This window comes from Chrysochloris asiatica, unplaced genomic scaffold (genome assembly GCF_000296735.1).
Source record: "Chrysochloris asiatica unplaced genomic scaffold, ChrAsi1.0 scaffold00454, whole genome shotgun sequence".
NCBI classification, from domain to species: domain Eukaryota; kingdom Metazoa; phylum Chordata; class Mammalia; order Afrosoricida; family Chrysochloridae; genus Chrysochloris; species Chrysochloris asiatica.
Genome location: NW_006408972.1, coordinates 435,421 through 449,513, shown reverse-complemented (window position 1 = coordinate 449,513; position 14,093 = coordinate 435,421). Strand labels below are relative to the sequence as shown.

General features: G+C 47.5%; 1 protein-coding gene across 1 annotated transcript in view; it reads left to right on the top strand.

Moving 5' to 3' along the window:
• STX18 (syntaxin 18) overlaps positions 1 to 14,093 on the top strand; it is a 133,300-nt gene that overhangs the window by 71,421 nt on the left and 47,786 nt on the right. The window contains exon 2 of the mRNA XM_006877282.1: positions 9,559 to 9,626. Within this exon, the coding sequence (XP_006877344.1) occupies positions 9,559 to 9,626 (68 nt within the window). The remainder of the gene's footprint in view (positions 1 to 9,558; positions 9,627 to 14,093) is intronic.

Genomic DNA, 14,093 nt, shown 5'->3' with positions numbered 1-14,093 from the left:
AACAACATGGGCATCAAGTGTTTCTCTGCTATTCATAAGGTTCTCAGTGACTAAATATTCAGAACTAGTTTGTCACTCTTTCTTCCTAGTCTGTCTTGTTATGGTGTTGGAGGAGAATGTTGAAAGTGCCATGGGCTGCCAAAAGAACCAATAGATCTGTTGTGGAAGAAATGCAGCCAGAGTGCTCCTTGGAGGCCAGGATGGCTAAGCTTCATCTCTCATATTTCAGACATATTGTCAGGAGGGACCAGTCACTGGAGAAGGATGTCATGTTTGGTAAGGTGGAAGGTCAGAGAAAAAAGGAAAGAGGAAGACCCCCAACGAGATGGATTGGACTCAAGCGTGGCAACAGTAGTGAGGTTGGCCCAGGATCGGCAGTGTTTTGTTCTGCTGTGCATAACTATGGGTCGATACTGACTCGATGGCACCTAACAACAACAACAATAATGGGCATCAAAAAGCGAAAGAGTTTAACTTGTAGATAACTCAATTAGTAACAGTAAGTTAGTTAAAGATCTTAGAAATTATGTTAAGCTCATATACTGCCAAATCTAATTATAGTTGAAATAGAATTTGTATAAATAACCTATATTTGTATTTAACCTTTGCCATTTCATTTTAGGTAGACTTCATTGTGTTTGTGGTTTTAGCTGTTTAGAATTCTTCTACAATTGAGAGAACCTGTTTATAGTTCTTTTACGATGAGGAGCCTCCCAATTTCTGATAACTGTAGTATGACAGTATTTAATCCTCTTTTGAGTTAAATGACCTCAGAGACTGGGGCCCGGGGGCATGATTCTGCTTTGATTTGTGTATCATAGACTCATGATCAAAGTCAAGACTTAGTCTTGTCAATTCATTTGAATATAAGTATGTTGACTTTGTTGCTGTTGTTAGATGCTATTGAGTTTGTTCCAACTCATAATGACCCTGTGTATAATAGAAGGAACACTACCCAGTCCTGTACCCGCCTCACAATTGCCGTTACATTTGAGCCCACTGCTTCAGCCTCTGTGTTTGTCTGTCTCGCTGAAAGTCTTCCTCTTTTTCAATGACCCTCAGTTCTACCAATCATGAGGTCCTTCTCCAGGGACTGGTCCCTCCTCACTACTTGTCCAAAGTATGAGGGCTGAGTTCTGGCCACCCTTGCTTCTAAAGAGCATTGTGCCTGGACTTCTTCCAAGACAGATTGACTTCTTAGATAAGTCAGCTTCGGTATTTTGAAAGACAAGAGACAATTAACTTGATCTTGTATTGATTATTTCTTAGTAAGCAGTTTAGCCTTTCTTACTTAGTGTAACATTTAAATAATCTTGTAAGTAAACCTGTAACTTGCTATTTAACCTCCTTTTAAAAGCTTCTACAACCTTCTATGTTCACATAAACATGTTTTCTATACTTTTCTCTTTCTCATCTTGGAACAACAAATCTCTTTGATTTTAGGACACAATTATTGTCTTTTCCCTAAACAAAACATTTTGTATTGTGTTTAGTCCACCTTAAATTACTTTAAAAGACCTTAGAAATTGCTTTTAAGTTAGCAAACTACAAAACATGGTAACTTTCATCAGAACTAACTGGCTTTCATGAATTTCTAAGAATATTAAAATTATCCCATTTATATTAAGGCTTATTTAACACTGGAGACGTGGTGTGGCACTGGGGGATAATGCCCTGGACCGCAAGATCGTTTGAATCACAAATTTGGCTGTTCAAACTCACCAGCCGCTGCTCCTCGGAAACCCCACTTAGAGCCACTATGAGGTTGAACCAACTCAACAGCATTTAGCAACAACAAAACCATTTAAACATTAAAGCTAAGTAAGTTTCTTTGAAGAAATCTTATAATCTATTAATACCTTCTGGAGATAGGCAGTTATAGTTTAATAACCCTGTCTTCTGCATGGACTGCCAGAAGAACAAACCAATCTGCCTTGGATAGAAGTACAGCCAAAAGGCTGAAGTGAAGGTGGCATGGCTTTATCTTTCATACTTTGGGCATGTTGCCAGGAGGGCCCAGTCCCTAGGTAAAGTTGGGGGTCGATTGAAGAGAAAAGACTCCCAGCAAAAGGGATTGGCACAGTGGCAGCAACAATTGTGAGGCTGGCACAGGACCGGGCAGGGTTTTGTTGGGTTGTACACAGGGTCGCTAGAGTTGGAACCAACTTGATGGTACCTAACAACATGTTCTGCATACTTTACGGTGGTGGTATAAAAGGTACAAAAAAGACTGTTGGTGTGATGAGGGTTGGAAATGCAAAGGTAGAAGTTTTGTAACAAGGAAGGGAGTGATTAAATCTCCAGGATTGGAGCGGAGACCTCTGGGACCATCAACGGAGAAGAGCTGAGAGCGGGACCGTACCCAGAGAAACAGAGATGCCTGAGTCAGAGGCAGAGATGATGACGTGGAGTGATGAAGCAACTGGGGACTTTGGAACCAGAGAGGGAAAGGGACTGTGGGCCGAAAACTGGGGGGAGGAGAGGGAAGTATAGGGGGCGGGTTTCTGGGATATACCCTTTGGGTGGTTGATGATGCATGGAGGGGATTGGAACCATGGCAATGAGATGATATACGATGGAATGAATGTAAAACTAAAGTTCCCCCATGTAAACTATCATATAATTCACAATAAAACATAAAAAAAAAAAGACTGTTGGTGTGCCGTGGAGTCGGTTACTACTCATAGCGACCCTGAACAGGGTTTCCAAGGCTGTAAATCTTTACGGGAGCAGAACGCCTCATCTTTCTCCCACGGAACCATTGATAATTTCGAACTGCTGACCTTGTGGTTCACAGCCTGACTCATAACCACTATGCTACCAGAGATCCTTAGTGTGTGTGTGTTGTTGTTGTTGTTGTTGTTGTTGTTGTTAAGTAACCGTGGAGTCGTTTCCAACTCATAGTGACCCTGCACAGGGTTTCCGAGGCTGTAAATCTTTACGGGAGCAGAAAGCCTCATCTTTCTCCCATGGAACCATTGGTAATTTCGAACTGCTGACCTTGAGGTTGGCAGCCCAATTCGTAACCACTACGCTACCAGAGCTCTTGTTGTTATGTGCCGAGGAGTCGCTTCCAAATCATAGGGACCCTGTACAGGGTTCCCGAGGCTGTAAATCTTTACAGGAGCAGAAAGCCTCATCTTTCTCCCGCGGAACACCTGGTAGTTTCGAACTGCTGACCTTGTGGTTCGCAGCCCGATTCATAACCACTACGCTACCAGAGACCAGAGCTCTAGACGTAGAAAAAAAGAACAGGCAGTTGAGCTGTACTGCCAGTTATTGGCCACTAGATGTCAGTACAGTTGAGTCTAACTTGGCTACTGCGACACCAGCACAGGGGCCGAAAATGAAAGCAAGCAGTAAGAAAAGGAATTAACTCCGCATCTTAACTGTGAAAAGTCATAACAAACTAGTTCAGCCATGAAAGAAAGGTATAAAAAGACAAATCCTCAATAGACGTCAAGGAGCTCCACACAAGGAAAGTTGAACTTGGTTTTGATAGTTTACCCTAGATTGTTGTTGTTGTTGTTGTTACGTGTCATCAAGTCAGTATTGACTCATATGCACAACAGAATGAAACACCGCCCGGTCCTGAACCAAGCTCATAACCCTGTATAGCCCCTGGGAATCCAGGAATGTGGTGAGCCAAAAGTCTCTGTTAGCCAGGCCGGCATTCTTGATGTTCTGGGGTTGTGTAAGGTAGAATCGCTTTGAAATCCCACTTCTGACACCAAGTAATAATGTCGAACAAAATCACATAGCCTGGTTAACACTGAAAGTGAAGAGTTTTAGTGAGGGAATAGAGACAGCCACAGCTGGGAAACATGTCACTAAAGAGTTGCAGGCAGACAGACAACATTTAAATCGTTACACCGGGAGCTAATAACTTCATATTCTGACTGGCATATAGCATTTGAGGTCAGTTAAAGATGGACAGGCAATGCATGATTTGTAACATTATTGACTTGTTAGTACAACTGGACTAAATGTATGGTCTGGAAGTGTCTGGTCCCAAAGGGGTCCCATGATGGGTCACAAATAATGGTCTGTTGGGTATTTTCAAGAAGAGGTTATTAAAAGGGACCTTGCCCAGCGCACAGATGCCCTGGGGAGATCTGGAGCAAAAGTGTTTCAGTAAAGTGTTGATAACAAACCCTAAGATGTCTAGTATCCCCAACTGACCACAAAGAAAAGTGTTTCCCTAATGATAGGGCTGGTTCCTTAGCAACAGGGTTTGAATCTGTGCAAAGGTTACACTGTGCCTTTGGCATTAGTCGGCCGTTTTTTATTTTAGGTTACGTTCCTCAAACCCTGTACAGGGTCGCTATGGCACTTAAACCAACAACAACAATCACTGTACACAGCACCACAGCTAGCTCTGTGCTGCCCCATGACCATGTGCCACATCTCTGCTGCTGACAGACGAGTCATCTCAGAAGGGAGTGTTTGGACCACCGATGACCACAGACTAATCAAAGCAACACCAGGGCCATCTCTGTGGGTGGTGTGTGGAGGCTGGAGGCATGCCGGCAGTGACGGTCCAAATCTGTGACCTCTGACATTTTGTAACATCCTCAGTGTGGCCTCCTGTGTAAAATGGCTCGTTAGGGAGAGTGGGCGAGATGGGAGATGTTCAGCACTTAGAGCAGGGCCTTACGTAGTAGGCATTCTGTAAGGCTGGCTGTTAACTCCCACTACTGTTTTGGCTTAAATCATTTTTGCCCATCCCTTTGGAATCAGTCCCAGGGGTATGGAGCAACTTGCTCAGTTGGCAAGGGTTATGAGGTCAGGGGAGCTTTTAGAATAACACACCCCTAACCATGGCAATGAAACGATATACGATAGGATGAGTGTAAAACTAATGTTCTCCCATGTAAGCTGTCACATAATTCACAGTAAAACATTTTAAAAAAAGAAAAAAAACACACCCCTGACTTCTGGGCCCTATTTTGGAACCACCTGAGACGGGAATAGAGAAATCAGAACAAGTGCTAGCCAGATGAAGAGTATGCCTTTAGATTTGTGGCCAAGTACGGGCAGCACAGACCAAAAGATGCACTGTGTGCTGGCGGGCAGGTCTGAGAAGAGGAGAGAAAAAGGCAGAGCTGAGCACACTCAGACCCTTGTCCACTATGGCTTGTGATTACATCGTCCCCCTGGACACTCTAGGGGATGCTTTTCTCCTGGTTTTTAAGGTCAACTGATGAGCAACCTCAGTTCCGTCGCTACCTTGGCCTCAGAATGTGTTCATAGGCCGCTGGGGACAGGGCTATCTTTCCCACAGAGCAGGGGGGCAGTCATTCATCTACCTAGCATGTAGTAGATGTTGATTTGCAGGGGGTTCTTCAGTGCCTACTGTTAATTTAACATGTAGCAAGTCCTGGAGGCACCCGATCCATGTGGACAAGGCAGAGTGAGGGCGCTCTGATCCGCTGAGAGAGGGGTTGAGGATGTGCAGGCAGGATGGGCCTGGGGGTGGGCAGTGGGCTTGGGAAGGGAGGAGAAGGGGGGACAAGTGACCTGGAGAGAGAGGTGGGAGAGGGTGCAGCCCTGCCACCTAGATCTCAGAGGTAGGGGTCGTGGCAGGTCTTTAGCCAGAGGACTTCTGGGGCTGAACTGGGCAGTGTGGACTCCACTCCATTATAGGTACTGAGGTCACCCCTCCAGATCTGTCTGGTCAGTCCAGCCAGCCCAACAGCTCCCTTTGCCTGTAACGTGTTTGCGACCAGAATCCAGCACTGCCAAATGGTCCCTCATTTGTGGGGTTTGGCCCATAAAGGCAGTTGAGGTGCTGACAAGCCTGGGCAGCGGAGCATGAAATCAGGGGCTGGGGAAAACCACTGGGAATTTTGAAACACCAAAGTGACTTGACTGAGCCTGGTATTTGATCATGGAACACCTGAATTTTTTACCCCCAAACAGGCTTTAAAAGTCAGATTTCATAATGTATGTTCAAGTTGAAAATGGGAACTGAACTTGACAGCTGAGGAGAACAGGGAGCACTCTGGGCTTTGGGCTCAGTCTCAGGTGTGACAGTGAGCTCGGCCATGGGAGGATCCCTTCCCCACACTGCTTCACGACACCACAGCCCTACGAGCCGCTGAGGAAGAGCTCTAACTCGGCTGGGTGGTACAGAGCGGGTGCTCAGGAAACCATCTTTGTCCGCACACTTGATTTTCCTTTGAGTCATGCTCTGAGATACTTGGTGATCTCTGAACCAGTTATTGTCAGTCTAGACCAGGTGAGCAAGAAATGTAATGCCACGCTGCAGGCAGCAGGAGGCCCCCACGTCCCATGCAGTGAGCATGTGGCATGCATTCTGAGATCCTCCGGAGACAGACCAGTAGGAGCACCTGGCCTACACTGGGTGAGAAATGCCACGAGTTCCTACTGCCCTGTCTCCTGACCACTCTGAACACGTGTGTACATGTGCTCATTGCACAGGACTTGGGGGTTTCCTGCTGCTGCATGGTGTGTTGGGACCCGGCGTGGGGGGATGGAGCAGTGTACTGTAGGGAGTCAGGGTGCACAGTGGGTTAGGGTGTAGGGAGTTGGGGTGCGCAGTGGGTTAGGGTGTGGGGAGTCAGGGTGCGCAGTGGCTTAGGGTGTGGTGAGTTGGGGTGCACAGTGGCTTAGGGTGTGGGGAGTCGGGGTGCGCAGTGGCTTAGGGTGTGGGGAGTCAGGGTGTGCAGTGGCTTAGGGTGTAGGGAGTCAGGGTGCGCAGTGGCTTAGGGTATGGGGAATCGGGGTGCGCAGTGGCTTAGGGTGTGGGGAGTCGGGGTGCGCAGTGGCTTAGGGTGTGGGGAGTCAGGGTGTGCAGTGACTTAGGGTGTAGGGAGTCAGGGTGTGCAGTGGCTTAGGGTGTGGGGAGTTGGGGTGCTCAGTGGGTCAGGGTGTGGGAAGTCGGGGTGTGCAGTGGTTTAGGGTGTAGGGAGTCGGGGTACGCAGTGGCTTAGGGTGTAGGGAGTCGGGGTACGCAGTGGCTTAGGGTGTGGGGAGTCGGGGTGCGCAGTGGCTTAGGGTGTGGGGAGTCGGGGTGCACAGTGGCTTAGGGTATGGGGAATCGGGGTGCGCAGTGGCTTAGGGTGTGGGGAGTCGGGGTGCGTAGTGGCTTAGGGTGTGGGGAGTCAGGGTGTGCAGTGGCTTAGGGTGTAGGGAGTCGGGGTGCGCAGTGGCTTAGGGTGTGGGGAGTTGGGGTGCTCAGTGGGTCAGGGTGTGGGAAGTCAGGGTGTGCAGTGGCTTAGGGTGTAGGGAGTTGGGGTACGCAGTGGCTTAGGGTGTAGGGAGTCAGGGTACACAGTGGCTTAGGGTGTGGGGGGTCGGGATGCGCAGTGGCTTAGGGTGTGGGGGGTCCGGGTGCACAGTGGCTTAGGGTGTGGGGAGTCGGGGTGCTCAGCGGGTCAGGGTGTGGGAAGTAGGGGTGTGCAGTGGCTTAGGGTGTAGGGAGTCGGGGTACACAGTGGCTTAGGGTGTGTAGTTAGGGAGCTTGAACTGCCTACGTTGCAGGTAGCAGCCCAGTGCTTACCCTTTAGCACCACACCAGGACTCTTAATGGCCTGTCATTGTTGTGTGCCGTTGAGTCAGTTCCAACTTATGGTGACGCTATGTTAAGTTTCCAAAAGCAACTGGTAGGTTTGAACTGTTGCCCTTGTGGTTAGCGTGGTTAGCAGTCCAGTGCTTATCCTACAAAGCCACACTAGGACTCTTACTAATCTGGAATCCCTCGCCCCCCCACACACACACGATAGGTACTTCAGGGCAGGTTATTGCTCTACTAGCCATCAGCCGTGTCAGATGTCACCCTTTGTCCCTGTGGGGTCTCTGTGTTCGTCTGTGGGACAGGCCCTAGGGAAGATGACGGAGTGTGTGCAGGGGTCATTCACTGCCCTCGGCCTTCCTCACTGCTGCTCTGCGGGGGCCTTCTGAGAGCTGGGTGGCTGCAGCTATGGAGTTTTCCACAGGACTCTGTTTGTTTGGACATGATGTTATACAGTAGCTGTGACTCAGGCGCCCTACTAGCGGAGTGCATTAGGACCTGTGCTGCGAACCGCAGGTCATCAGTTCGAATCTACCAGCCATTCCGTGGGAGAAAGATGAGACTTTGTGCTCATCACCACGATGATGCCTTAAAAGAAGTCCGGCCAGAATGCTCCTGAGAAATGAGGCTGCCAAGGCCTGGTGTCTGGTACTTAGGACTTGTTGTCTGGAAGGATCAGTCCCTGAAGAAGAGCACCAGGCTTGGAAAAGTGGAGGGTCAGTGCAAAAGAGGAAGACCCCAATGGGTTGGGACTGACAGAGTGGCAGCAGCAATGAGCTCTAACATAACAGTTGTTAGGCGCTGGCGCTGGGCAGTGTTGCATTCATAGGGTCGCTATGAGTTGAAACCAACTCAACGGCACTTATGAACAACGGCAAATGACACTTAGGTGTCATAAGGAAAGGCATTGGCCTTGTGAGCACAGCTGTGGAGTTAATTGTTAAGTGCTGTTGAGTCTCTTCTGACTCATAACAGACTCTCTATAAGGTTTCCAAGGAGTAGCTGGTGAGTTTGAATGACCAATTTTGTGGTTCAAACCGACCTTGTGGTCCAGTGCTTACAGGCATGATTTCAGTCTCCAAGTTCCTTAGAGATCCTATTTTCATAACAATATACCCCAAAACCAACTGCCGTCAACTTGACTTATATGGCCCTAAAGGTCTGAGTGGGACAGTCCCAGAGGGCTTCCGAGGCTGTAAATCTTTGCAGAAACAGATTGCCACATCTTTCTCTCATGGAGCTAATGCTGGAGGGTTTGAACCACCAACTTTTCTATTCGCAGCTGAGCTCTTCACCTCCATGCCACTAGAACTTCTTTTCATAACATCAGCATTTCAAACCCACCACCACTCTGCAATTGAACAACGGGGCTTTCTGCTCCCATAAAGATTGGCAACCTGGGAAACCCTGTCCAGGGTCACTGTGAGTCAGAATGGACTCGATTGGGGTCAGGTTTGTTTTTGATTCTAGATAGAAAAAAAGAGCCGGGAATGTGGGGTGACTTTCCCCAAATCACACAGTCTGTTCATGGCTGTTGCTTTTGTTGTTAGGTGACATCTAGTTGGTTCCAACTCATAACAACTCCGTATAGGGCTTCCAAGTCTGTAAAGCTTTGCAGGAGCAGAAAGCCTCATCTTTCTCCCACAGAGCAGCTAGTGGACTCGAACTGCTAGCCTTGTGGTTCACAGCCCAGTACTTATCCTACTGAGTCACCTTGCTTCCCATTAGTGTCTATTGGTATTGTTGTTGTTAAGTGCTTTTGAGTCAGTTCTAACTCATAGCGACCATGTAAAGGGTTTCCAATGAGCAACTGGTGGGTTTGAACCGCTGACCATGAGATTAGCAGTCCAGTGCTTATCATACAGTGCCACATCAGTAGTCCAGGACCTAAAACCACAGTTGCCCAGTTTGTCTCTTCAGCTTCTTTGTGCAGCCCATTTCACTCCCTATTCATTTAAATGTATTATGAGTTTAAAATATCTACATCTCTGTGTAAATTATGTACTTTCTCTTAATTGTAGATTTCCCACATTGGCAAACTGAGAGACTTTCTTCTGGAGCACAGGAAAGATTACATTAATGCCTACAGGTAAGTGTATGAATATATATATATCAGGAAAGAATGCAGTAATGTGTATAGGTAAGTATATGTATGTTGTGTGTGTGTGTATATGTGTGTGTGTGTATACCAGGAAAGAAAAAAGTAACCCATATAGGTAAGTGTATGTGTATGTGTATGTTGTTATTAAGTGCCATCGAGTCGGTTCTGGCTCATAGCCACCCTATATAGAGTTTCTGAGGAGTGACTAGTGAGTTTGAACCACTGACCTTGTGCCTCAAACTGACCTTGAGGTCTAGCACATTAGCCTGCAGCACCACTGTGTGTATGTATGTGTATATGTGTGTGTGTATATATATATTTATATGTATACATATTGTTGTTAAGTGGCGTCGAGTTTGCTCTGACACATAGCGACCCTGTCTATGTAGGATTTCCAAAAAGTGTCTGGTGAGCTTGAACCACAAACCTTGCGGTTCAAACTGGCCTTGCAGTCCAGCACATTAACCCACAGCACCACACCAGGACTCCGTATGAATTCATACACACACACACACATACACACACACACACACACGTCTCCCAGTGAGGTAGTCCCGTGTGTGCCACGCTCCTTCCAGCAAGGTTCATGATAGCCGGTAGCATGACAAGTTGGGGGCGCGTGTGTGGCGGGCCCGTGAGCCTGTCAGGGGTCAAGTTTCCCATGGTGTGCTTGGCTGCTGGAACCTGTCTTCCATGCAGCCTCTGGCAGCAGTCTCCACTGTGTCATCATTGTCCTCATGGGTACACTGGGCGATTCCCCCTTTGTCCTGGGTTACACCATCCTCACAAGTTCCGCTCCCAGTCCTGACAGCCATTTCCTCCTTTTGTCCTTCTCCCTTGCATTTGGCCCTGGGGTGGCACTGGAGGATAAGCACTGGACTGCTAGCAGCATGGTAGTTGGTTCAAACCCACGGGCCGCTCTCAGAGTTGGAACCGACTCAATGACACATGACACCAATGACAGGAACAGGAAAGAGTCCTAGTGGCGCAGTGGGGAAAGCATTCAACTGCTCGTGGAAATGTTGGCAGTTCGAGCCTACCAGCCGCTCCTCTGGAGAAAGATGAGGTGGTAGCCGTGGAAACCATATGGGGCAGCTGTACTCCATCCTAGAGGCCACTAGGAGTCAGAAGTGACTTGATGGCAGTGAGCTTGGGGGTGTTTGTTTTGTTTGAGAGACAGGTGCAAGCCCACCCTGGCTTGGCCATCATTTTGTAGGGCCTTTTTTGATGACTCCTTCTCTGCATCCCTAATGTCAGGCACTTTCACATCCCTCAGGGTGGCTAGATCCAGTCACTGGTGTTGCTGTGTGCCATCATGTCGGTTCTGACTCACAGCAACCCTGGAGCAGGCTTCCAAGGAGCAGCTGGTGGATTTGAACCACCAGCCTTGCAGTGAGCTGTCCAGTGCTTATCCTACAGCACCACACCAGGACTCTTTTCCAGGCACCACTACCTGCCACACACAAGCGAGGTCCCCTGCCATGAGCATCCACACCAGGCTCCGCACCACAGCCACGCTGCCACCGCCTCCCTGTTCACCAGCCTCCGCAGCCTGCGCAGTACTGCAGCCCTGGCATCTGCCTAGAGCGCACCTCGCGCATCCCCTCAGGGTCCACGCATGCGCCTTCTCCTGCCTGTGCCCTGGAGGGCGCCCTTTCAAACGTAGAGCCGGAGTCTCTTCACAGTGACCTTCCCTGAGGGCTTTCTTAAACAGATGTTCTTCAACTGCTGCGGGGCAGATGGGGTGTCTCCATCCTGTATATTTCCTTCATAGTATTCATCGTTGTTTGTAGTCATCGATGAGGTGTGTTATTGTTGTTGTTATTTGGTGGTGTCCAGTCCATTCCAACTCACAGCCACCCTATATGCAGCACAGAAGCAGACACTGCCCAGGTCTGTGCCCTCCTCACAGCTGTTGTGCATCAGCCCATTTCTGCAGCCACTGTGTCAGCCCATGTCATGGCAGGGCTTCCTCTTTTGCACTGTCCCTCCTCTTCACCAAACATGATGTCCTTCTCCAGGGACTCGTCCTTCCTGATAACAAGGCCCTAGTATGAGTCAGGCTTCCAGGGAGCATCTCAGGGAGACTTGTTCATTCTGGCAGTCCATAGTATGCTCAGTATTCTGTGCCAACCCCATAATTCAAAGGCATCAAGTTTGCGCCAGTCTTCCTTAGCTTTTGTCCAGCTGTGCCATGTGTGCAAGGCTATTGAAAATGCCATAGCTAGGGTTAGCTAGGAGTCCTGGTGTGGTGCTGTAGGACCAAGCACTAAAAGGTTGGCGAGTCAAACTCAACCAGCCACTCCTCAGAAACCCTATGCAAGGGTCTCTAGGAGTCGAACTGATGCTACAGCACTTAACAACAAGTAATTGACTTAGGCGCACCTTAGTCCTCAAGCTGCCATCTTTGCTCTGCAACACTTTAAAGAGGTCTTCAGCAGCAGATTTGCCTAATGCAATACATCGTTTGATTTCTTGACTGCTGCTTCCATGAGTGTTCATGGTTTAACCTAGCAAAATGAAGTCTTTGACAACTTCAATCTTTTCTCCGTTGATAAGAATGTTGTTCATTGGTCCACTGGTAAGGAATTTTATTTTCTTTACATTGAGATGCAATCCATACCAAAGGCTGTGCTCTTTGATCTTCATCAGTAAGTATTGTAAGTCCTCTTCACTTCCAGCAAGCATGCTTGTATCATCTGCATATCCCAGGTTCTTCATGAGCCTTCCTCTAATCCTGATGCCACGTCCTCCTTAATATAAGCCAGCTTCTCGGATGATTTGCTCAGCATACAGAAGAGAGCAGTGGGGAGAATTGCATAGGGGCGACCCTGTGTGAGGGCTTTGTAGGCAGAGCTGCCATAGTGGCTAGACACAAGTACCTACTGAACAAATGTAGGGCTGATGCAAGTCACCTGAAAGCACCATTTGGAAAGGCAGCTAGGCACTGTACCTTTAGTAAGACTTTAGAAAGGGATGTTCTTTCAAAGGAGAGGAAACATTATGATGGAGTCTTCCAAAGTGACTTCTGACATGGACTCTGTCTCTCAGCAGACTCACTAGGCAGGTAGTGGGCAGTTCAGGCCCCTTGTTCGCAGCCCAGCCCTCCTGACAGCTTAGCTGCAGTGTGAGGCCATGCCAAAGCGCCATCTTCAGAGGTGTGATATGTGGATCCAAGGAAACGCGAGATTGGGTTCATGAAATGGAACGTATTGGTAGGGTCTCATCTTTATAAAGAAAGGGATGTTTGTGCTATAAGACCTTCCTCTGCCAAACAGAGGATCAAAGAAATCTCTTGGTTTTGTGTTGTTTTGGGCTTTTTTAAACTATGTCAAGGTATGTTGTTGTTGTTAAGTGCCTTCGAGTCGCAAGGTATACAAAAATGGAAATATTCCACATGCATTCTTTCAACAGAGAAAATTTACAGGAAGAAAGCAAAACGTCATTAAGACAGGAAAGAAGGAAAAGATCAAGATGGATGTCAGAAGAGACACTGAAATTTGCTCTCCAGCATAGAGATGCTAAAGCAAATGGAAGAAAGAGGGTGTACAAGAACTGAACAGAAAATTTCAAAGGTCAGCTTGAGAAGATAAAATCAAATATTACAACAAAATGTGCAAAGATATGGAATCAGAAAACCAAATGGGAAGAACACGCTCAGCATTTCTCAAACTAGGAGAACTGAGGGAAAAAATCAAGCCTCAACTTGTGTTATTGAAAGATTCTCTGGGCAAATTATTGAATGATGCAGAGAAAGCATCAAAAGAAGATGGAAGGAATACACAGAGTTACTGTACCAAAGGGAAATGGTTGATGTTCATCTACTTCAAGAGGTAGCATATGATCAAAAGCCAGTGATACTGAAGGAAGAAGTCCAAGGTGTGTTGAAGGAATTGGCGAAGAACAAGGCACCAGGAATTGGTGGAATACAAATTGAAATCTTTCAAGAAAGTGAGGTAGCACTGGAGGCACTCACTCGTCTTTGCCAACAAATTTGGAAGACAACTATCTAGCTGACTCATTAGAAGAGATCCGTATTTGTGCCCATTCCAAAGAAAGGTAACCCAACGGAATGCGGAAGTCATGGGACAAGGTCTTTGATATCCCATGCGAGTAGAGTTTTACTAAAGGTAATACAGAAATGGCTGCAAGCATACATTGACAGAGAACTTCCAGAGATTCAAGCCAGATTCAGAAGAGACCGTGGAATGAGGGATATCATTGCTGAGGTAAGATGGATCTTGAAGCAGAAAACACCAGAAAGATGTTTACCTGTGCTTTATTGACTACGCAAAGGCTTTCAATTGTGTGGATCATGACAAGCTATGGACACCATTGTGAAGTATGAGTATTCCTGAACACTTAATTGTGCTCGTGAGGAATCTGTACATGGACCAAGAGGCAGTTGTTCGAACAGAACATGGGAACACTGAATGGTTTAAAATTAAGAAAGGT